This window comes from Triticum urartu, chromosome 3A, assembly GCF_056163025.1.
Source record: "Triticum urartu cultivar PI428250 chromosome 3A, HENAU_Tu73, whole genome shotgun sequence".
Taxonomy (NCBI): domain Eukaryota; kingdom Viridiplantae; phylum Streptophyta; class Magnoliopsida; order Poales; family Poaceae; genus Triticum; species Triticum urartu.
This window is the reverse complement of record NC_141875.1, coordinates 32,486,273-32,510,945: the sequence shown is the minus strand read 5'-3', so window position 1 is coordinate 32,510,945 and position 24,673 is coordinate 32,486,273. Positions and strand designations below refer to the sequence as shown.

The 24,673-nt window shown below is 46.1% G+C and overlaps 1 protein-coding gene and 1 pseudogene across 1 annotated transcript; both read left to right on the top strand.

The window, feature by feature from the left end:
* Positions 1 to 2,427: 2,427 nt before the first annotated feature.
* Positions 2,428 to 4,235, top strand: LOC125547772 (UDP-glycosyltransferase 83A1 pseudogene; annotated as a pseudogene).
* Positions 4,236 to 5,449: 1,214 nt separating this feature from the next.
* LOC147978195 (UDP-glycosyltransferase 83A1-like) lies at positions 5,450 to 24,524 on the top strand. The gene is made up of 2 exons (XM_087514669.1): positions 5,450 to 5,764; positions 23,724 to 24,524. The coding sequence occupies exons 1-2, from the start codon at positions 5,450 to 5,452 to the stop codon at positions 24,483 to 24,485; spliced, it is 1,077 nt and encodes a 358-aa protein (XP_087370795.1). The 3' UTR covers positions 24,486 to 24,524.
* The last annotated feature ends 149 nt before the right edge of the window (positions 24,525 to 24,673 follow it).

The following is a 24,673-nucleotide window of genomic DNA, read 5'->3' as shown; positions in this document are numbered from 1 at the left end:
CTGAATATTCATGCCACAATTAAGAAGAATTACATTGAAATTATACCAAGTAGCACTCCGCATCAAAAATTCTGTTTTTATCATTTACCTACTCGAGGACGAGCAGGAATTAAGCTTGGGGATGCTGATACGTCTCCAACATATCTATAATTTTTGATTGCTCCATGCTATATTATCTACTGTTTTGAATGTTTATGGGCTTTATTATACACTTTTATATCATTTTTGGGACTAACCTATTAACCCAGAGCCCAGTGTCAGTTTCTGTTTTTACCCTGTTTTAGGGTTTCGAAGAAAAGGAAAACCAAATGGAGTCCAATTGACCTGAAACTTCACGGAACTCATTTTTGGAAGGAAAGAAGCCCAGAAGACTTGGAGTGCATGTCGGGGGATCTGCGAGGAGGTCACGAGGCAGGGGGCGCGCCCTCCACCCTCGTGAGCTCCTCGTGACCCCCCTGACGTACTTCTTCCGCCTATATATCTCCATATACCCTAAAAACATCCGGGAGCACAATAGATCGGGAGTTCCGCCGCCAGAAGCCTCCGTAGACACCGAAAGCCAATCTAGACCCGTTCCGGCACCCTGCCGGAGGTGGAATCCCTCTTCGGTGGCCATCTTCATCATCCCGGTGCTCTCGATGACGAGGAGGGAGTAGTTCTCCCTCGGGGCTGAGGGTATGTAACAGTAGCTATGTGTTTGATCTCTCTCTCTCTCTCTCTCTCTCTCTCGTGTTCTTGAGGTGATACGATCTTGATGTATCGTGAGCTTTGCTATTATAGTTGGATCTTATGTTTCTCCTCCCCCTCTTCTCTCTTGTAATGAATTGAGTTTCCCCCTCGAAGTAATCTTATCAGATTGAGTCTTTAAAGATTTGAGAACACTTGATGTATGTCTTGCCGTGGATATCTGTGGTGACAATGGGATATCACGTGATTCACTTGATGTATGTTTTGGTGATCAACTTGCGGGTTCCGCCCATGAACCTATGCATAGGGGTTGGCACACGTTTTCGTCATGATTCTTCGGTAGAACTTTTGGGCACTCTTTGAGGTCCTTTGTGTTGGTTGAATAGATGAATCTGAGATTGTGTGATGCATATCGTATAATCATGCCCACGGATACTTGAGGTGACATTGGAGTATCTAGGTGACATTAGGGTTTTGGTTGATTTGTGTCTTAAGGTGTTATTCTAGTACGAACTCTAGGGCTGTTTGTAACACTTATAGGAATAGCCCAACGGATTGATTGGAAAGAATAACTTTGAGGTGGTTTTGTACCCTACCATAATCTCTTCGTTTGTTCTCCGCTATTAGTGACTTTGGAGTGACTCTTTGTTGCATGTTGAGGGATAGTTATATGATCCAATTATGTTATTATTGTTGTGAGGACTTGCACTAGTGAAAGTATGAACCCTAGGCCTTGTTTCCTAGCATTGCAATACCGTTTATGCTCACTTTTATCATTAGTTACCTTGCTGTTTTTATAATTTCAGATTACAAATACCTTTATCTACCATCCATATACCACTTGTATCACCATCTCTTCGCCGAACTAGTGCACCTATACAATTTACCATTGTATTGGGTGTGTTGGGGACACAAGAGACTCTTTGTTATTTGGTTGCAGGGTTGCTTGAGAGAGACCATCTTCATCCTACGCCTCCTACGGATTGATAAACCTTAGGTCATCCACTTGAGGGAAATTTGCTACTGTCCTACAAACCTCTGCACTTGGAGGCCCAACAACGTCTATAAGAAAAAGGTTGTGTAGTAGACATCAGAGCCCTGGCTATCGGCCAAACTCTCCGGCTAGGCAGTTTCATCATGACCGCCTGTTCGGCTGCTGCACCGACGATGACTTCTCAGGTCATCGAAAACAGCCTCCACGTCGGCTCGGAATTCGCCGAGCAGATGGATCCAATGGAGCTCTCTTCCCTAAACGAGCTCTTGGATCACATCGCCGCCTTGGGAGTCGCTACGGACTATGATCGGATTGGGTTTAAACCCGATCAAAGGGAGATTAATTCTCCACCGGTCACCCATCATGTTGCGGTGGCGGAGGAGCGACGGAGGGGCGGCGGGGGTGGCGCACGACCGGATCTGGCGCAGGCGGGGGGCGGCGGCGGTGTTGTGGGCGAATCAGGGCGGCAGCGGCTGTGCGGTGGGCGGGAAGAGAAGGAGGGGAAGGAAAATGGAGGTAGTTGGGTGGTTGGCGGGCGGCCGTCGATTTTACATCTCCTGTAGGTGGAGATGCAGATGTTGTATTCTACATCTTTCAGGTTAAGAGATGTAACTTTTTTGCATCTGCATCATCTATTGAAGATGGTTTTTGAGCCTCCAAGATGCAAAAGTTAGTTAGTTTTGCATCTACATCATTTATTGCAGATGCTCTAAGACTGTGGTTTCAATTAATCAGTTAAATAAAATTGGAGATGATGCTCTCTTTCTTGTCAAAAAAACAAACAAACAAGTGGATCAAACATCTCACTGTCTGCAGCTGTCTCCCCCTAGGCGCTAATCCATACACATACAACCTCGCCGCGGTTCGTACTTACGTTAAGCCTTTCCAAAGATGCCGCCTGCATAGCGTGGCTGACCCACAAACGTCCATAATCCAAAGATGCCGATCGAGTTCACGCATCAGACTATTCGTCAAACATGTCCAGATGAAGACAGGGTTCCCAGTAATTGTACAAGTATTGTGCACAAAGCAAGCAGCTGATCGACAACCCTTCCCAATTAGTCACCACTCTTCTCCACATCCAGTTTAATTTCGAGCGCCGGCTCGATCGCCCGCCATGGCCGCACCCGCGCCCCATGTGCTGGCCTTGCCCTTCCCCGCGCAAGGCCATGTCATCCCTCTCATGGAGCTGTCCCACAGCCTTGTGGAGCACGGCATCAAGGTCACCTTCGTCAACACCCAGCACAACCACCACCTCATCCTTGCCTCCCTCCACGTCTCCAAGCCCGACTCTCAAGACGGAATTACCAGCCTCGGAGGGGTCGACATGGTCTGCATACCGGACGGGCTGGCCGACGGCGAGGACAGGAAGGACCTCGCGCGGCTCGCCAAGTCCTTCTCGGAGGTCATGCCCGGCGAGCTGGAGAAGCTGATCGCAAGGCTGTCCGAATCGGCCGGTGCATGCAACTGCAAGCTGACGTGGATCATCGCCGACGCGAGCATGGCGTGGGTGTTTCCCGTGGCCAAGAGGCTCGGCCTCCGGGTCGCCGCCTTCAACCCGCTGTCGGTGGCCATGTTCGCCACGAGGATCCGCATCCCCGAGCTGATAAGGGACGGGGTGGTGGACGAGAAAGGCCTGCCGAAGCAGCGCGGCACGTTTCGGCTGGCTCCGGGGATGCCGCCCATGGACACCACGGAGCTCTCGTGGAACCGCGCCGGCGGCCCCGAGGGCCAGCCGTTCATATTGGACTTCATCCTCCGGAACAACGCGGCCACCCGCCTCGCCGAGGCGGTCGTCACCAACTCCGTCCAAGAGCTCGAGCCGGGAGCCATGGCGCTCTTCCCCGACGTCCTCACCGTGGGCCCGCTCCTCTCCGACAAGCCGGTCGCCAGCTTCTGGGCCGAGGACGCCACCTGCGCGGCGTGGCTCGACGCGCAGCCGGCCGGCTCCGTCGTGTACGTGGCGTTCGGCAGCTTCGCCATCTTCGACCGGGCGCAGCTCGTGGAGCTGGCGGAGGCGCTGGCGCTGACCTCCCGGCCCTTCCTGTGGGTGGTGAGGCCGGACTCGGCGAGCGAGGAGTGGGTCGAGGACCTCCGCCGCCGCGCCGGGCCGCGCGGCCGCGTGGTGGGCTGGTGCCCGCAGCAGCTGGTGCTGGCGCACGCGTCCACGGCGTGCTTCCTGTCGCACTGCGGGTGGAACTCGACGCTGGAAGGGCTGGTCAACGGCCTGCCGTTCCTGTGCTGGCCCTACTTCACGGACCAGTTCCTCGACCGGGGCTACATCTGCGACGTGTGGCGGACGGGGCTGCAGGTGGCCGCCGGCGAGACGACGGGGACGCTCGTGGGAAGAGAGGCGATACGGGGCAAGGTGGAGGAGCTGCTGGGCGACGCGGAGATCAAGGCCAGGGCGCTCGCGCTGAGGGACGTTGCTCGCGGCGCCGTCGCAGACGGCGGGTCGTCGTCGCGCCGGAATCTCGCACGGTTCGTCGACCTCGTCCGAGGATCAACGAGCTAGCTACTCCCTAGAACGCCAATAATGTGATGTGCCATGTCTGACGGAGCGATGACAATGACATCGTGCAAACTCAAACTTCAAAATTTCTTGAACTGTGGCTAGCGATGCATGTCATTTACCATCCATCGTCACCGTGTACTTTATTTCGACGAGAGTTTAAAAATTATACTCCATAATAGTCTGTTTTGGTGGGGTTTTTTTTGCCACCCAATAATTTACGGAAATGATAAATCCTGAACGTTTAGATTTTAAGCATGGCAACCCAAACGTTTTTCATGGCAACTTTAGTTCACGGGAGGTAGGCAAACATGACAGTTTTCTGACAAAAAGCAAACTGAGACAAAGTTGCCACCTCGCGTCAACTAAAGTTGTCATGAAAAAAACATTCATGATGACATGCTTAAAATCCGAACGTTTGGGATTTATCGGGGTCCATAATTTAAACAAACACTATGAGCCCGAACGCGTTGGTTGTCGTCCGATTCGTAGCACAAATCTTGAAGCATGGATAGAAGTCACATCATCCTATGAAAAGACTCCACATTGTTTTCAATTTCTTCATGTATGTATGAATGATTATATGTGTATGCCATGCATGTGGTAACAACCATAAAGCCAAGGAAAAATTGTGATATGTGTATTGCACCGTGTGGTTCCTTTTTTCAGGAAAATATACACGAGCGTCAATGTTTTGGAGAAATGTTGATTCATCATTTTTCTGGCACCCATTTGATTCACTGTTAGTGAAGGTCATGCCATTTTTAAAATAAATTTAATATATTGCTCTAGTTATGTATATTTTTAATATTTATCTAACAATTTACAGCATTCTAATGGTTTAACAATATGAACACAACAAAATGTCTCCTAGGTGTGGCGATAGCCGGGTACAAAGGTGCGCCAAGGTGGTTCGACAACAGGGTAGGTTGCTAGCCCAGTTAGCTAAGTTCCAGGTCAGTAGGGTCTGGTTGGATGATCCTCCCCCCTCTATTGTACCTCTCATGGTGAACGATGTAACATTGGTGAACGATGTAACATTATTATCTATTGAATAAAGAGGTCTTTTTGAGGTAAAAAAATCCAAGCCGTGGCAACGACGGCACCCATCGACGGGCCACGGTGCTGCGGGTGCTGGAGACCGGCGTTGACGGGATGCTGTAACGACGGTGGCGGATGCTACAACCGTGGGTCGTTGGAGCTGGAATGGCCCCAACCGGCAACACTGTGGAGCTGCAACGACCTCGACCGGCGACATGGCCGGAGCTGCAACGACCTCGACCGGCGACACGGGGACGGCCCATCGGTGCTGGAGAAGATGCGTCCAGACGCCATGGTGCTACATCAGGCACCAGGAGATACTGGAAACGGCGACATTATTTTGCTGGAACTGGCCATGGGTGCTGGGATGGGCGGCGGTGGTTGCTACAACCGACGAGGCAGATGTTGGAACTATAGATTGTTTTTGCTGGAACCAGCAGTGGCAAAAGGTGGAACCGATGGATTGCTTTGCTACATCGACGGAGCAGTTCTTGGGTGACGACGGGCGGCGTTGCATTTTTGCTGCAACCGTATAGCAAAAAGCTACAACAGGTGTCGCGTTTTGCTACATGCGGCCCTAAATGAAGCTATGGCCGAGGCGTCGAAAGCTGGAACCGCCTCCCGGAGATGGTAGAACCGGCAACACCAGATGTTGGAACCAGCTGCCATGGGCGCCATGAGCTCGGTGGCGTGCGAGGCGAGACTTGCCAGCGGCGAGATACGGGTGCTGCAACCGTGACGGCGAGGGGTTGCGACCATGGCGAGGAATTGGTTCAAAGCGAGGCCGCGGGGAAGGGGGCCAGTCAGTTTTTTGGCAAGGGGGTGGGGGTGTTGCGAGCAGCGTCAGGGAGCAGGGAGCGCACACGGGAAGAAGATTGGTTGCGGGAGGATAAAGCGCTGCGTTGACCAGAGGAAGAAGACAGTCGAGGGTGGAGAGGTCCACATCGGACGACTAGGAGAGGCCATATCGAACGGCTAGGGGCCGGCCGACCGAAAGTTGGGCCGGCTTGCCGGCACCTAGCATTGGCCTTTTCAGAACCGTATGGAAGGTTCATGTTTATTTTTTCGGTTTCCTTTTTCATGTTTTGTATTTATTGGGTTTCTGTTTTTTCTATATGTATTACGTTTATTTACTTTTTTGTTTTTTCTGTACTTTTATTCTTTTTCCCTTTTACTTTTTTTTTCAAAATACATATATACTTTTATGAATTGCAAAGCACATAATCTACCCTAAGATGCTGAATCATGTTTTGATTGAATAAAATCTAGAGACATCCCTAAAAAAGATGACATTTCGTATGCCCCTCAAAATCATTCCACAAATCACCCGCCAAAAAAAATCATTTCACAAGCAATGGGTCATTTGTGTATTAATCAGGTCCAAGGTCCAAGGCCCAAGGCCCACTTAGAGAATTGGAAGAAAGAGATAAGATAAATAGGAATGCGGGCTGTTCGCGCTTCCATGAGAACAGCTCTTCCTCCTTGGTAATTCAATTTTCCCTCTCCAACCAGAAATATACTTTCAAGGTCTTGTCTGTTATAGGATGAAGGTCATCTATACTTACTTTATCATAATGTGGAGGGACTCTCCAAAATAATCTAGTTTGATGCATAACTTTAGATAGTTTAGTGAAAGTGTGATTCTGCTCCTGGGTGCAAATGCACCCTACACCTGGGTGAATGGTAAATTCCTTAAAAAATGACTGCTTCTAATACACAAGTAGGGCTGGAATTCGAGCCGAGTCGAGTCAGCTCGTTTCGTTAACGAGCTAGCTCGATTCGACTCGTTATTATAACAAGCTCAAATCCAAAATTGGCTCGACTCGTATAACTCGCGAGCTGGCTCGTTAAGCTCATTAAAAATATGAACATAAAATTCTCGAATATTATAAAAATAATTATGTGTATATTAAACATATATATTACTAAACAATAGTAATTTCCTTGTAACGCATGAGTCTCTTGGGCGGCTGGGCCTTCAAAAGCTAGGCCTTACGTTGTGCGCTTAGGACATAGGGTGCTGAATGGCTGATCTTTTTTTGTATTGGGAGTAGCTGATCTTTTGTACCGAGTCTAATGAGTTATACGAGTACTCTTGAGATTGGCTCGTTTAACTTGGTCTATAAACGATCTTAAACTAAAGCTCGGCTCGACTCGTTATTCTTCAAGTTCGAGTCGACTCGAGCCGGGTCACGAACTACTCGTTTAGCTCGCGAGCTTCGAGCTTTTTTTCCAGCCCTACACACAAGCATGTCATTTGTTAACCACCTTTCTTTTTCTTGAGAGATAGGTCAGGCAAGGCAGCCATGAACACGGGGCTGTGCACCACTCATTTTTTTTCCTTGGACAGGAAGCAGTGGCCAGTGGTGATTCTACTAGGGAGGCTTTAACAAGCTTAATTAAGCTTACCCTCTAATAATGATACTGCAACTTAGTTAGCTAACTATTTCACTCGAAAAGTTATATTGAAGTGTTTTACATGCAACAATTGATGTTTCGAGCATACAGAAGTACTCCACATTTTACTTTATCTTTAACACGAGTAGTACTATTATATTTAGCATGGAAAAGGTAGTAGGATTATACTTTGATTAATACATACAGTAACTATGAGTTGGTTTCTATGTTGAACCGATCTCCTCAGGCGATGTTAGCACATACGTCCGGGACGTAAAGTCTGGTCCTGTTCGTCATTGATGACGTCGCCTTTTGTTGCATATGTGCCTACATCGGATGATCGCCATTTGGCATTACTATATATATACGGATAAAATGAGCATTCATGTCCTTTCAGTCTGCCACCTTGAAGCTATAGACTAGAAGCTGAGAAGGTTCGGTTCATTAGAGTGATGGGATGCATGGAAATTCAAAGTCAATTTTGAAACAGTCTTACACTTCACTTTATATATAAAGCAACAACGGAACAAAGTACACGAACGAACGATATAAGGTGATGAGTTAGCCCTCATAAATGTTAATCCTATGATAATCAAATCACGCAGGACGCACGCAACTACGCTACAGAAAAAGAGCACAAGAAGAATGGAGTACAACCTCACACTACGTCCTATAGCACCTAAGCTCCATGACAACGCCCCTAGGAGGGAGAACGGCGCTTAGTGTCATCGACGTCGAGTCTACAATCGAACAAAGATTTTCACCGAAACCCAGACACGGAGAGGAGCACCACGACAACTTCCTCAAGAAGATAGCGGCGCCCGTGAGCGGCGCCATCGTCAACGACAAAGTGCGGAGCTTTCGCTCGGCAACTCCATGCCACCACAAGGCCTCCAGAACAAGTGCGAAGAGTTCAGAACTCCAGTTCTGGATTGGGCTGTCTCCACTGCATGCGACCGAGAGCACTCTTGAGCCATCCGCCGTTCACCCTCTTGCCGCCCACACGACCAAGAGAGAAAGACACCACCGCCTTCATAGTGCCTATCGGAGAGCCAACCATGCGGACCGCCATCTAGGGATGCCTCCCTGGCATCAATGTTCGAGACACCACCCACCATAGTAGGAGGAGTAAAAGGTGTCTCTCTTCACTCCTAGCCCGACATCAGCCACGAGATCTGGGTCGACGCCTCATGGTATGAGGAGTGAGGGAGTCCTAGATTAGGGGTATCCGAACATCCGGATTATATCCTTTGGCCGGACCGTTGGACCATGAAGATACAAGATTGAAGACTTCGCCCCGTGTCCGGACGGGACTCTACTTGGCGTGGAAGGCAAGCTAGGCAATACGGATATGCATATCTCCTCCTTTGTAACCGACCTTGTGTAACCCTAGCCCCCTCCGGTGTCTATATAAACCGGAGGGTTTTAGTCCATAGGACAACATACAATCATACCATAGGCTAGCTTCTAGGGATTAGCCTCTTCGATCTCGTGGTAGATAAACTCTTGTACTACTCATATTATCAAGAATAAATCAAGCAGGACGTAGGGTTTTACCTCCATCAAGAGGGCCCAAACCTGGGTAAAACATCGTGTCCCCAGCCTCATGTTACCATCCGCCTTAGACGCACAGTTCAGGACCCCCTACCCGAGATCCGCCGGTTTTGACACCGACATTGGTGCTTTCATTGAGAGTTCCTCTGTGCCGTCGCCGCAAGGAAGGATGCCTCATCTCGTTGTTAAAAACACCATTACCGCCGGGGGAGCCTGATACGTCTCCAACGTATCTATAATTTTTGATTGCTCCATACTATATTATCTACTGTTTTGAATGTTTATGGGCTTTATTATACACTTTTATATCATTTTTGGGACTAACCTATTAACCCAGAGCCCAGTGCCAGTTTCTGTTTTTACCTTGTTTTAGGGTTTCGAAGAAAAGGAAAACCAAACGGAGTCCAATTGACCTGAAACTTCACGGAACTCATTTTTGGAAGGAAAGAAGCCCAGAAGACTTGGAGTGCACGTCGGGGGATCTGCGAGGAGGTCACGAGGCAGGGGGGCGCGCCCACCCCCTGGGCGCGCCCTCCACCCTCGTGAGCCCCTCGTGCCCCCCTGACATACTTCTTCCGCTTATATATCTCCATATACCCTAAAAACATCCGGGAGCACAATAGATCGGGAGTTCCGCCGCCAGAAGCCTCCGTAGCCACCGAAAGCCAATCTAGACCCGTTCCGGCACCCTGCCGGAGGGGGAATCCCTCTCCGGTGGCCATCTTCATCATCCCGGTGCTCTCCATGATGAGGAGGGAGTAGTTCTCCCTCGGGGCTGAGGGTATGTACCAGTAGCTATGTGTTTGATCTCTCTCTCTCTCTCTCTCTCTCTCTCTCTCGTGTTCTTGAGGTGATACGATCTTGATGTATAGCGAGCTTTGCTATTATAGTTGGATCTTATGTTTCTCCTCTCCCTCTTCTCTCTTGTAATTAATTGAGTTTCCCCTTTGAAGTAATCTTATCGGGTTGAGTCTTTAAAGATTTGAGAACACTTGATGTATGTCTTGCCGTGGATATCTGTGGTGACAATGGAATATCACGTGATTCACTTGATGTACGTTTTGGTGATCAACTTGTGGGTTCCGCCCATGAACCTATGCATAGGGGTTGGCACACATTTTCGTCATGATTCTCCAGTAGAACTTTGGGGCACTCTTTGAGGTCCTTTGTGTTGGTTGAATAGATGAATCTGAGATTGTGTGATGCATATCATATAATCATGCCCACGGATACTTGAGGTGACATTGGAGTATCTAGGTGACATTAGGGTTTTGGTTGATTTGTGTCTTAAGGTGTTATTCTAGTATGAACTCTAGGGCTGTTTGTGACACTTATAGGAATAGCCCAACAGATTGATTGGAAAGAATAACTTTGAGGTGGTTTCGTACCCTACCATAATCTCTTAGTTTGTTCTCCGCCATTAGTGACTTTGGAGTGACTCTTTGTTGCATGTTGAGGGATAGTTATATGATCCAATTATGTTATTATTGTTGAGAGGACTTGCACTAGTGAAAGTATGAACCCTATGCCTTGTTTCCTAGCATTGCAATATCGTTTACGCTCACTTTTATCATTAGTTACCTTGCTGTTTTTATAATTTCAGATTACAAATACCTTTATCTACCATCCATATACCACTTGTATCACCATCTCTTCACCGAACTAGTGCACCTATACAATTTACCATTGTATTGGGTGTGTTGGGGACACAAGAGACTCTTTGTTATTTGGTTGCAGGGTTGCTTGAGAGAGACCATCTTCATCCTACGCCTCCTACGGATTGATAAACCTTAGGTCATCCACTTGAGGGAAATTTGCTACTGTTCTACAAACCTCTGCACTTGGAGGCCCAACAATGTCTACAAGAAGAAGGTTGTGTAGTAGACATCAAGCTCTTTTCTGGCGCCGTTGCCGGGGAGGTGAGTGCTTGAAGGTATATCTTTAGATCTTGCAATCGAGTATTTTAGTTTCTTGTTTTATCACTAGTTTAGTTTATAAAAGAAAACTATAAAAAATGGAATTGAGTTTGTCTCATACACTTCACCTTTTTAATATCTTTCGTGAGTATGATGGAAAGGATAATTGTGCTCAAGTGCTAGAAGAAGAAATCTATAAAATGTTTGGCACTAAATATTTGAATGATGAGCATGATTGCAATGTTGTTAGTATGAATTCCTTGAATATCCATGATGCTAATGATATGCAAAGCCACAAGCTTGGGGAAGCTATGTTTGATGAAGATGATATTTTTTGTCCCCCAAGTTTTGATGAGCAAATTTATTATGATGAAAGCATGCCTCCTATCTATGATGATTATTGTGATGACACGTATGCTTTAAAGAATAATAATAACAATGAAACTTGTCATCTTGATTTCAATTTTCAATCCCATGATAGTTACTTTGTTGAGTTTGCTCCCACTACTATGAATGAGAAGAATTTTGCTTATGTGGAGAGTAATAAAATTTCTATGCTTGTAGATCATGAAAAGAATGCTTTAGGTGCTGGTTATATTGTTGAATTCATTCATGATGCTACTGAAAATTATTATGAGGGAGGAATATATGCTTGTAGGAATTGCAATAATACCAAGTTTCCTATCTATGTGCTTAAAATCTTGAAGTTTTGTTTGCTTTACCTTCCTATGCTAATTGATTATTGTTCCCACAAGTTGTTTGCTCACAAAATACCTATGCATAGGAAGTGGGTTAGACTTAAATGTGCTAGTCATATTCTTCATGATGCTCCCTTTATGTTTCAATTCTTATCTTTTATGTGAGCATCATTGAAATCATCATGCCTAGCTAGGGGCGTTAAACGATAGCGCTTGTTGGGAGGCAACCCAATCCTATTCTTGTTCTTTACTTTTTGCTCCTGCTTAGTAATAAATAATTCATATAGCCTCTGTTTAAATGTGGTTTTATGCTTTTAATTAGTGTTTGTGCCAAGTAGAACCTTTGGGAAGACTTGGGGAAAGTCTTTGCGATCATGCTGTAAAAAAAAGAAACTTTAGCACTCACGAGAATTGCTGCCATTTTTATTTGGAGAGTGATATTTAGTTAATTCTTTTTGAAGATGATTAATAGATAAATTCCTCAGGTCCAGCAATTTATTTGAGAATTTTATGAGTTCCAGAAGTATACGTTTGATTCAGATTACTACAGACTGTTCTGTTTTTGACAGATTCTGTTTTCTATGTGTTGTTTACTTATTTTGACGAATCTATGGCTAGTAAAAGAGTTTATAAACCATAGAGAAGTTGGAATACAGTAGGTTTAACACCAATATAAATAAAGAATGAATTCATTACAGTACCTTGAAGTGGTGATTTATTTTCTTATACTAACGGAGCTTACGAGTTTTCTGTTAAGTTTTGTGTTATGAAGTTTTCAAGTTTTGGGTAAGGATTCGATGGACTATGGAATAAGGAGTGGCAAGAGCCTAAGATTGGGTATTCCCAAGGAACCCCAAGGTAATATTCAAGGATAGACAAGAGCCTAAGCTTGGGGATGCCCCGGAAGGCATCCCCTCTTTCGTCTTCGTTCATCGGTAACTTTACTTGGAGCTATATTTTTATTCACCACATGATATGTGTTTTGCTTGGAGTGTCAATTTATTTTGTTAGGATTTTCTTGCTGTTATTTAGAACAATGTTTTGCATCTTTTATTTCAATAAAAGTGGCATTGATAGCCTTTACTATGCCTATTTTAGAAGTCCACATGTTGCTGTTTGAAAACAGAAAGTTTACCGCTGTTGCAATAATTCCCTAGAAAAGTCAGAATGTGATAAAATGTTGAAACCTTTTGCATATTAATCTCTGATAAATTTACTACAGTGGGAATTTTCTTTCATAATTTTTGGAGCTGGGAAGTATGGATGTTGCTGCATTCTTTACAGACTGTCCTGTTTAGGCAGATTGCTGTTATGTTTGCATTGTTTGCGTATGTTTGCTTCTTTAATGATCTATTTGAGGATATGACTATTAAATATGCAGAGGCATTTAGTATGAAATTTTGAATAATAATTTTAGTGATTTGCTATAGTAGAGTATTATAAGGTTTTTGCAATGGTTTATACTAACTTATCTCATGAGTCCTTGTTGAGTTTTGTGTGGATGAAGCTTTTGAGATTTAGGGAGACCTTGATATGAGAGGAATTAAGGAGACACAAAAGCTCAAGCTTGGGGATGCCCAAGGCACCCCAAGATAATATTTCAAGAATTCTCAAGCATCTAAGCTTGGGGATGCCCCGGTTGGCATCCCACCTTTCTTCTTCAACAACTATCGGTTAGTTTCGGTTGATCCTAAGTTTTTGCTTCTTCACATGATGTTTTCCATTCTTAGAATGTCATTTTATTTTGCTTTGCTTGCTGTTTGAATAAAATACCAAGATCTGAAATTATTAAATGTTAGAGAGTCTTCACATAGTTGCATAATTATTTGACTACTCATTTGATCTTCACTTATATCTTTCGGAGTAGTTTGTCGTTTGCTCTAGTGCTTCACTTATATCTTTTAGAGCATGGTGGTAGTTTTATTTTGAAGAAATAGATGAACTCTCATGCTTCACTTAGATTATTTCGAGAGTCTTAAAAAGCATGGTAATTAGCTTAAAATCCTAATATGCTAGGCATCCAAGAATAGTAAAAACTTTCATATAGAGTATTGAATACTAAGAGAAGTTTGATGCTTGATGATTGTTTTGATATATGGAGGTAATAATATCAAAGTCATGCTAGTTGAGTAGTTGTGAATTTGAGAAATGCTTGTGTTGAAGTTTGCAAGTCCCGTAGCATGCACGTATGGTAAACGTTATGCAACAAATTTGAAAGATGAGGTGTTATTTGATTGTCTTCCTTATGAGTGGCGGTCGGGGACGAGCGATGGTCTTTTCCTACCAATCTATCCCCCTAGGAGCATGCGCGTAGTGCCGAAGTTTTTGATGACTTGTAGATTTTTGCAATAAGTATGTGAGTTCTTTATGACTAATGTTGAGTCCATGGATTATACGCACTCTCACTCTTCCATCCTTGCTAGCCTCTTCGGTACAGTGCATTGCCCTTTCTCACATTGAGAGTTGGTGCAAACTTCGCCGGTGCATCCAAACCCCGTGATATGATACGCTCTTTCACACATAAAACTCCTTATATCTTCCTCAAAACATCCACCATACCTACCTATTATGGCATTTCCATAGCCATTCCGAGATATATTGCCATGCAACCTTCCACCATTCCGTTCATCATGACACATTCATCATTGTCATATTGCTTAGCATGATCATGTAGTTGACATTGTATTTGTGGCAAAGCCACCATTCATAATTCTTTCATACATGTCACTCTTGATTCATTGCATATCCCGGTACACCGCCGGAGGCATTCATATAGAGTCATCTTTGTTCTAGTATCGAGTTGTAATCATTGAGTTGTAAATAAATAGAAGTGTGATGATCATCATTATTAGAGCATTGTCCCAAGTGAGGAATAAAAAAAGAGAAAGGCCATAAAAAAAGAGAAGGCCCAAAAAAAATAGAAATGCCATAAAAAAAAGAAAAGGCCAAAAAAATGAGAGAAAAAGAGAGAAGGGACAATGTTACTATCCTTTTACCACACTTGTGCTTCAAAGTAGCACCATGATCTTCATAGTAGAGAGTCTCTCATGTTATCACTTTCATATGCTAGTGGGAATTTTTCATTATAGACCTTGGCTTGTATATTCCAACAATGGGCCTCCTCAAGTGCCCTAGGTCTTCGAGAGCAAGCAAGTTGTATGCACACCCATTAGTTTCTTTTGTTGAGCTTTCATACATTTATAGCTCTAGTGCATCCGTTGCATGGCAATCCCTACTCCTTGCATTAACATCAATCGGTGGGCATCTCCATAGCCCATTGATTAGCCTCGTTGATGTGAGACTTTCTCCTTTTTGTCCTCTCCACATAATCCCCTCATTATTCTATTCCACCCATAGTGCTATATCCATGGCTTGCGCTCATGTATTGCGTGAAAGTTTATGAGTTTGAGATTACTAAAGTATGAAACAATTGCTTGGCTTGTCATCGGGGTTGTGCATGATGAGAGCATTCTTGTGTGACAAAAATGAAACATGACTAAACTATATGATTTCGTAGGGATGAACTTTCTTTGGCCATGTTATTTTGAGAGGACATAATTGCTTAGTTAGTATGCTTGAAGTATTATTATTTCTATGTCATTATGAACTTTTGTCTTGAATCTTATGAATCTGAATATTCATGCCACAATTAAGAAGAATTACATTGAAATTATACCAAGTAGCACTCCGCATCAAAAATTCTGTTTTTATCATTTACCTACTCGAGGACGAGAAGGAATTAAGCTTGGGGATGCTGATACGTCTCCAACGTATCTATAATTTTTGATTGCTCCATGCTATATTACTACTGTTTTGAATGATTATGGGCTTTATATACACTTTTATATCATTTTTGGGACTAACCTATTAACCCAGAGCCCAGTGCCAGTTTCTGTTTTTACCCTGTTTTAGGGTTTCGAAGAAAAGGAAAACCAAATGGAGTCCAATTGACCTGAAACTTCACGGAACTCATTTTTGGAAGGAAAGAAGCCCAGAAGACTTGGAGTGCACGTCGGGGGATCTACGAGGAGGTCACGAGGCAGGGGGGCGCGCCCACTCCCCCTGGGCGCGCCCTCCACCCTCGTGAGCCCCTCGTGGCCCCCCTGACGTACTTCCTCCGCCTATATATCTCCATATACCCTAAAAACATCCGGGAGCACAATAGATCGGGAGTTCCGCCGCCAGAAGCCTCCGTAGCCACCGAAAGCCAATCTAGACCCGTTCCGGCACCCTGCCGGAGGGGGAATCCCTCTTCGGTGGCCATCTTCATCATCCCGATGCTCTCCATGACGAGGAGGGAGTAGTTCTCCCTCAGGGCTGAGGGTATGTACCAGTAGCTATGTGTTTGATCTCTCTCTCTCTCTCTCTCTCGTGTTCTTGAGGTGATACGATCTTGATGTATCGTGAGCTTTGCTATTATAGTTGGATCTTATGTTTCTCCTCCCCCTCTTCTCTCTTGTAATGAATTGAGTTTCCCCCTCGAAGTAATCTTATCAGATTGAGTCTTTAAAGATTTGAGAACACTTGATGTATGTCTTGCCGTGGATATCTGTGGTGACAATGGGATATCACGTGATTCACTTGATGTATGTTTTGGTGATCAACTTGCGGGTTCCGCCCATGAACCTATGCATAGGGGTTGGCACACGTTTTCGTCATGATTCTTCGGTAGAACTTTTGGGCACTCTTTGAGGTCCTTTGTGTTGGTTGAATAGATGAATCTGAGATTGTGTGATGCATATCGTATAATCATGCCCACGGATACTTGAGGTGACATTGGAGTATCTAGGTGACATTAGGGTTTTGGTTGATTTGTGTCTTAAGGTGTTATTCTAGTACGAACTCTAGGGCTGTTTGTGACACTTATAGGAATAGCCCAACGGATTGATTGGAAAGAATAACTTTGAGGTGGTTTCGTACCCTACCATAATCTCTTTGTTTGTTCTCCGCTATTAGTGACTTTGGAGTGACTCTTTGTTGCATGTTGAGGGATAGTTATATGATCCAATTATGTTATTATTGTTGTGAGGACTTGCACTAGTGAAAGTATGAACCCTAGGCCTTGTTTCCTAGCATTGCAATACCGTTTATGCTCACTTTTATCATTAGTTACCTTGCTGTTTTTATAATTTCAGATTACAAATACCTTTATCTACCATCCATATACCACTTGTATCACCATCTCTTCGCCGAACTAGTGCACCTATACAATTTACCATTGTATTGGGTGTGTTGGGGACACAAGAGACTCTTTGTTATTTGGTTGCAGGGTTGCTTGAGAGAGACCATCTTCATCCTACGCCTCCTACGGATTGATAAACCTTAGGTCATCCACTTGAGGGAAATTTGCTACTGTCCTACAAACCTCTGCACTTGGAGGCCCAACAACGTCTATAAGAAGAAGGTTGTGTAGTAGACATCAGAGCCCTGGCTGTCGGCCAAACTCTCCGGCTAGGCAGTTTCATCATGATCGCCTGTTCGGCTGCTGCACCGACGATGACTTCTCGGTTCATCGAAAACAGCCTCCACGTCGGCTCGGAATTCGCCGAGCAGATGGATCCAATGGAGCTCTCTTCCCTAAACGAGCTCTTGGATCACATCGCCGCCTTGCGAGTCGCTACGGACTATGATCGGATTGGGTTTAAACCCGATCAAAGGGAGATTAACTCTCCACCGGTCACCCATCATGTTGCGGTGGTGGAGGAACAATGCGGCGATTCTTCCTCTATCTTGAGGACTAACTATGTCCGGATTCCTGAGCTCTCCGAGCCGGATACCCATTTACGGGAGGACATCACCCATGCCCTGAACCTAGAGTCAGGCAGCGGGCCAGACTCATCGGGCAACATCCCGGAATCCGAACTTCCAAGATCGGAAACCCCCGGCCCCTCGGTCTTAGATCGGTTAGGGGTTCGGACTCAAACCCACCCACCCACCTAGACATAAACGATCTTTCCCATATCAGGCTAGATCCCCATGAAACACTACATCATTATTGGGCCAGATTCCTCCTTGTGATGAACAAGGTTAAGGACTGCCGCGAGGAAGACGCAGTCTCACTTTTCTGCAATAACTGCACGAACAAGGGAATCCTTAACGCCATAAGTCACCGTGACATATCATGCTTCGCCGACTTGGCGTCCATAGTAAGAAAGTACTGTGTGATGGAAAGTGCCTGGAAAACCGAAACAAAATTTTGGGATAATCCGGCTCCGAATATACACCCAGTCCGAAGTAAAATGATGCACTATCATAAGACACCCGAGTTAATTACAAAGAAGCAAAAACCCTCTACAGGGCGTGGAACCGTATTGGAGGGATGGCTCAACGGACCCTGCAAAATTCATAGTACAGCGGATGCCATACCAACACACAGCCTTAGAGCATGTTGGATACTCCGGCAGGTGGCCAAAAGCGGCGAGGATCTGCTCATCCCAGATGCCACAGAGCACCATCCCAGGGATAACAATACAACATTAACAGTCTTTGAGACCTTCGCATCAAATAATAGGCGCAAGCGAACACTCCGCAGCATTGCCGAAATCTGCCACGTAGCAGCAATAAATCCATGGAGCGACACGGCTATTACCTTCAATGCCAGTGACGAACCTAAATTCCGAACAGCCCGAGCACCAGCTGCACTGGTCCTCAGTCCAATTGTGGACGGCTTTCGACTCACCAAAGTACTCATGGACGGCGGCAGTGGATTAAACCTCATCTACGAGGAAACTTTTCAAAAAATGGAAATAGATTGGAACCGCATTGAGCAAAGCAGCACAACCTTTAGAGGAATCATCTCTAGTCGGAAAGCACGCCGGAGAATGATACGTCTCCGTCGTATCTATAATTTTTGATTGTTCCATGCCAATATTATTAAACTTTCATATACTTTTGGCAACTTTTTATACTATTTTTGGGACTAACATATTGATCCAGTGCCCAGTGCCAGTTCCTGTTTGTTGCATGTTTTTTGTTTCGCAGAATATCCATATCAAACGAAGTCCAAACGGAATAAAAACTGACGGAGATTTTTTGGAATATATATGATTTTTGGGAAGAAAAATCCACGCGAGACGATGCTCGAGGGGCCCATGAGGTAGGGGGGCGCGCCCCAGGGTGTCAGGCGCGCCCCTGACCCTCGTGGCCACCCCGTAAGGCGGCTGAAGCCCTTCTTTCGCCGCAAGAAAGCTAATTTCCGGATAGAGATCGTGTCAAAATTTCAGCCCAATGGAGTTACGGATCTCCGGGAATATAAGAAACGGTGAAAGGGAAGAATCTGAGAACGCAGAAACAGAGAGAGAGAGAGAGAGAGATCCAATCTCGGAGGGGCTCTCGCCCCTCCCGTGCCATGGAGGCCATGGACCAGAGGGGAAACCCTTCTCCCATCTAGGGAGGAGGTCAAGGAAGAAGAAGAAGGAGGGGGCTCTCTCCCCCTCGCTTCCGGTGGCACCGGAGTGCCGCCGGGGGCCATCATCATCACCGCAATTTACACCAACACCTCCGCCATCTTCACCAACATCTCCATCACCTTCCCCCCTCTATCTACAGCGTTCCACTCTCCCGCAACCCGCTGTACGCTCTACTTGAACATGGTGCTTTATGCTTCATATTATTATCCAATGATGTGTTGCCATCCTATGATGTCTGAGTAGATTTTCATTGTCCTATCGGTGGTTGATGAATTGCTATGATTGATTTAATTTGCTTGTGGTTATGTTGCTGTCCTTTGGTGCCCATCATATGATTGCGCGCGTGGATCACATCGTAGGGTTAGTTGTATGTTGATAGGACTATGTATTGGAGGGCAAGAGTGACAGAAGCTTCAACCTAGCATAGAAATTGATGCATACGGGATTGAAGGGGGACCAATATATCTTAATGCTATGGTTGGGTTTTACCTTAATGAACATTAGTAGTTGTGGATGCTTGCTAATAGTTCCAATCATAAGTGCATAGAATTCCAAGTCACGGATGACATGCTAGCAGTGGCCTCTCCCACATAATACTTGCTATCGGTCTAGTAAAGTAGTCAATTGCTTAGGGGCAATTTCGCAACTCCTACCACCACTTCTCCACACTTGCTATATTTACTTTATTGTTTCTTTATCTAAACAGCCCCTACTTTTTATTTACGTACTCTTTATTATCTTGCAAACCTATCCATTAACACCTACAAAGTACTTCTAGTTTTATACTTGTTCTAGGTAAAGCGAACGTCAAGCGTGCGTAGAGTTGTATCGGTGGTCGATAGAACTTGAGGGAATATTTGTTCTACCTTTAGCTCCTCGTTGGGTTTGACACTCTTACTTATCGAAAACTGTTGCGATCCCCTATACTTGTGGGTTATCAAGACCTTTTTCTGGCGCCGTTGCCGGGGAGCAATAGCGTGGGGTGAATATTATCGTGTGTGCTTGTTTGCTTTATCGCTAAGTAATTTTTATTTGTTGTTCTTAGTTGTTTTCTATCTTTAGTTACGGGTAGGAAACGCAAAATACCAAAAAAATAGTTGTACCTACTGAACCAATGGTTGAAGAACCACTCAAAATCTATCACACTGCTGAAGCTTATTACTTGGATCATCTTCGATCCCTATGTGCTCGGGCTGAAACCCCAACTAGCTTAGTTGAGGGCAAATCTTTAGATGAGCATGCTTGTTATGTGCGACACCGTATATCTGAAAAAGGGAAACATTATGGAGTCAAATTCAATGTTTGCAATGCTATGCTTGGAATTTATGTGAAATATATGATTTTACTTGTTGTTCTGAAAACCCTAAGAAACACCTTCCCTATCAATGTGAGTTTAGTAATAATGGAATCGTATCTTCGTATGCTAAGGGTGTTTATAATCACTATGATGTTCAACAAATTGAAGAATTTGTTGCTTTTAAGGGTGCTTCTGAAATTGCTTCTTTGATTGAAAAGTATGATGATACTTGATACGTCTCCAACGTATCTATAATTTTTGATTGCTCCATGCTATATTATCTACTGTTTTGGACTATATTGGGCTTTATTTTCCACTTTTATATTATTTTTGGGACTAACCTATTAACCGGAGGCCCAGCCCAGAATTGCTATTTTTTTTGCCTATTTCAGTGTTTCGAAGAAACGGAATATCAAACAGAGTCCAAACGGAATAAAACCTTCGGGAACGTGATTTTCTCACAGAACGTGATCCAGGAGACTTGGACCCTACTCCAAGGAACAAAAGAGGCGGTCACGAGGGTGGAGGGCGCCCCCAGGGCGCACCCCCTGCCTCGTGGGCCCCTCGGTGCTCCTCCGGCATACTTCTTCCTCCTATATATACACACGTACCCCCAAACGATCAGAACAGGAGCCAAAAACCTAATTCCGCCGCCGCAACTTTCTGTATCCACGAGATCCCATCTTGGGGCCTATTCCGGAGCTCCGCCGGAAGAGGGCCGTCATCACGGAGGGCTTCTACATCATCCTAGCCTCTCTGGTGAAGTGTGAGTAGTTTACCTCAGACCTTCGGGTCCATACTTAGTAGCTAGATGGCTTCTTCTCTCTCTTTGAATCTCAATACAAAGTTCTCCCCCTCTCTTGTGGAGATCTATTCGATGTAATCTTCTTTTTGCAGTGTGTTTGTTGAGACCGATGAATTGTGGGTTTATGATCAAGTCTATCTATGAATAATATCTGATTCTTCTCTGAATTCTTTTATGTATGATTGGTTATCTTTGCAAGTCTCTTCGAATTATCCGTTTGGTTTGGCCAACTAGATTGGTAGTTCTTGCCATGGGAGAAGTGCTTACCTTTGGGTTCGATCTTGCGGTGTCCTTACCTAGTGACAGAAGGGGCAGCAAGGCACGTATTGTATCGTTGCCATCGAGGATAACAAGATGGGGTTTATTTCATATTGCATGAATTTATCTCTCTACTGTTGGGGAACGTAGTAATTTCAAAAATTTTCCTACGCACACGCAAGATCATGGTGATGCATAGCAACGAGATGGGAGAGTGTTGTCTACGTACCCTCGTAGACCAGCAACAGAAGCGTTAGCACAACGCGGTTGATGTAGTCATACGTCTTCACGATCCGACCGATCAAGTACCGAATGCACGGCACCTCCGAGTTCTGCACACGTTCAACTTGATGACGTCCCTCGAACTCCGATCCAGCCGAGTGTTGAGGGAGAGTTTCGTCAGCACGACGGCGTGGTGACGATGATGATGTTCTACCGACGCAGGGTTTCGCCTAAGCACCGCTACGATATGATCTAGGTGGATTATGGTGGAGGGGGGCACCGCACACAGCTAAGAGATCAAAAGATCAATTGTTGTTTTTATGGGGTGCCCCCTGGCCACGTATATAAAGAAGTGGAGGAGGGGAGGGGCCGGCCCTATCTATGGCGCGCCCTAGGGGAGTCCTACTCCCACCGGGTCATCACGTGGTGTCTCAGCACGAAGAACTTTCGCAACGGTGCATACTCAGGGAGAACACTTGTACCTTGATAATTAGTGAGAGATCATCTTATAAAGCTACCATCGAACTAAGTAAAATAAGATGTATAAAAGATAAACATCACATGCAATCAAAATATGTGACATGATATGGCCATCATCATCTTGTGCCTTTGATCTCCATCTCCAAAGCATCGTCATGATCTCCATCGTCACCGGCATGACACCATGATCTCCATCATCTTGATCTATATCAATGTGTCATCACATGGTTGTCACGCCAACAATTGCTCTTGCAACTATTGCTATCGCATAGCGATAAAGTAAAGCAATTATTTGGCGCTTGCATCTTATGCAATAGAGAGATAACCATAAGGCTTTTGCCTGTTGCCGATAACTTCAACAAAACATGATCATCTCATACAACAACTTATATCTCATCACGTCTTGACCATATCACATCACAACATGCCCTACAAAAACAAGTTAGTCGTCCTCTACTTTGTTGTTGCAAGTTTTACGTGGCTGCTACGGGCTTAGCAAGAACCGTTCTTACCTACGTATCAAAACCACAACGATAGTTTGTCAAGTTGGTGCTGTTTTAACCTTCTCAAGGACCGGGCGTAGCCACACTCAGTTCAACTAAAGTTGGAGAAACTGACACCCGCTAGTCACCTGTGTGCATAGCACGGCGGTAAAACCAGTCTCGCGTAAGCGTACGCGTAATGTCGGTCCGGGCCGCTTCATCCAACAATACCGCCGAACCAAAGTGTGACATGCTGGTAAGCAGTATGACTTATATCGCCCACAACTCACTTGTGTTCTACTCGTGCATATTACATCAACGCATAAAACCAGGCTCTGATGCCACTCTTGGGGAACGTAGTAATTTCAAAAAAATTCCTACGCACACGCAAGATTATGGTGATGCCTAGCAATGAGATGGGAGAGTGTTGTCTACGTACCCTCGTAGACCGGCAACAGAAGCGTTAGCACAACGGGTTGATGTAGTCGTACGTCTTCACGATCTGACCGATCAAGTACCGAACGCACGGCACCTCCAAGTTCTGCACACGTTCAACTCGATGACGTCCCTCGAACTCTGATCCAGCCGAGTGTTGAGGGAGAGTTTCGTCAGCACGACGGCGTGGTGACGATGATGATGTTCTACCGACGCAGGGCTTCGCCTAAGCACCGCTACGGTATGATCGAGGTGGATTATGGTGGAGGGGGGCACCACACACGGCTAAGAGATCAAGAGATCAATTGTTGTTTTTATGGGGTGCCCCCTGGCCACGTATATAAAGGAGTGGAGGAGGGGAGGGGCCGGCCCTCTCTATGGCGCGCCCTAGGGGAGTCCTACTCCCACCGGGAGTAGGATTCCCCCTTTCCTAGTAGAACTAGGATCCCTTCCAAGTAGTAGGAGTAGGAGAGAAGGAAAGGGAAGGGAAAAGGAGAAGGAAGGAAGGGGGCACCCCCCTCCCTTGTCCAATTCAGACCAGCCCATGGGGAGGGGTGCGGCCACCCTTTGAGGCCTTTCTCTCCTTTCCCGTCCAAGAGCTCGAGCCGGGAGCCATGGCGCTCTTCCCCGACGTCCTCACCGTGGGCCCGCTCCTCTCCGACAAGCCGGTCGCCAGCTTCTGGGCCGAGGACGCCACCTGCGCGGCGTGGCTCGAAGCGCAGCCGGCCGGCTCCGTCGTGTACGTGGCGTTCGGCAGCTTCGCCATCTTCGACCGGGCGCAGCTCGTGGAGCTGGCGGAGGCGCTGGCGCTGACCTCCCGGCCCTTCCTGTGGGTGGTGAGGCCGGACTCGGCGAGCGAGGAGTGGGTCGAGGACCTCCGCCGCCGCGCCGGGCCGCGCGGCCGCGTGGTGGGCTGGTGCCCGCAGCAGCTGGTGCTGGCGCACGCGTCCACGGCGTGCTTCCTGTCGCACTGCGGGTGGAACTCGACGCTGGAAGGGCTGGTCAACGGCCTGCCGTTCCTGTGCTGGCCCTACTTCACGGACCAGTTCCTCGACCGGGGCTACATCTGCGACGTGTGGCGGACGGGGCTGCAGGTGGCCGCCGGCGAGACGACGGGGACGCTCGTGGGAAGAGAGGCGATACGGGGCAAGGTGGAGGAGCTGCTGGGCGACGCGGAGATCAAGGCCAGGGCGCTCGCGCTGAGGGACGTTGCTCGCGGCGCCGTCGCAGACGGCGGGTCGTCGTCGCGCCGGAATCTCGCACGGTTCGTCGACCTCGTCCGAGGATCAACGAGCTAGCTACTCCCTAGAACGCCAATAATGTGATGTGCCATGTCTGACGGAGCGATGACAATGACATCGTGCAAACTCAAACTTCAAAATTTCTTGAACTGTGGCTAGCGATGCATGTCATTTACCATCCATCGTCACCGTGTACTTTATTTCGACGAGAGTTTAAAAATTATACTCCATAATAGTCTGTTTTG

What these genes read in the sequence shown, in the direction of transcription:
- LOC147978195 (XM_087514669.1), top strand. Translation starts at nt 5,450, where the DNA reads ATGGCCGGAGCTGCAACGACCTCGACCGGCGACACGGGGACGGCCCAT. An exon ending in GTTGCATTTTTGCTGCAACC is followed by an intron (nt 5,765 to 23,723) that starts GTATAGCAAAAA and finishes TGTCCAATTCAG; the next exon opens with ACCAGCCCATGGGGAGGGGT.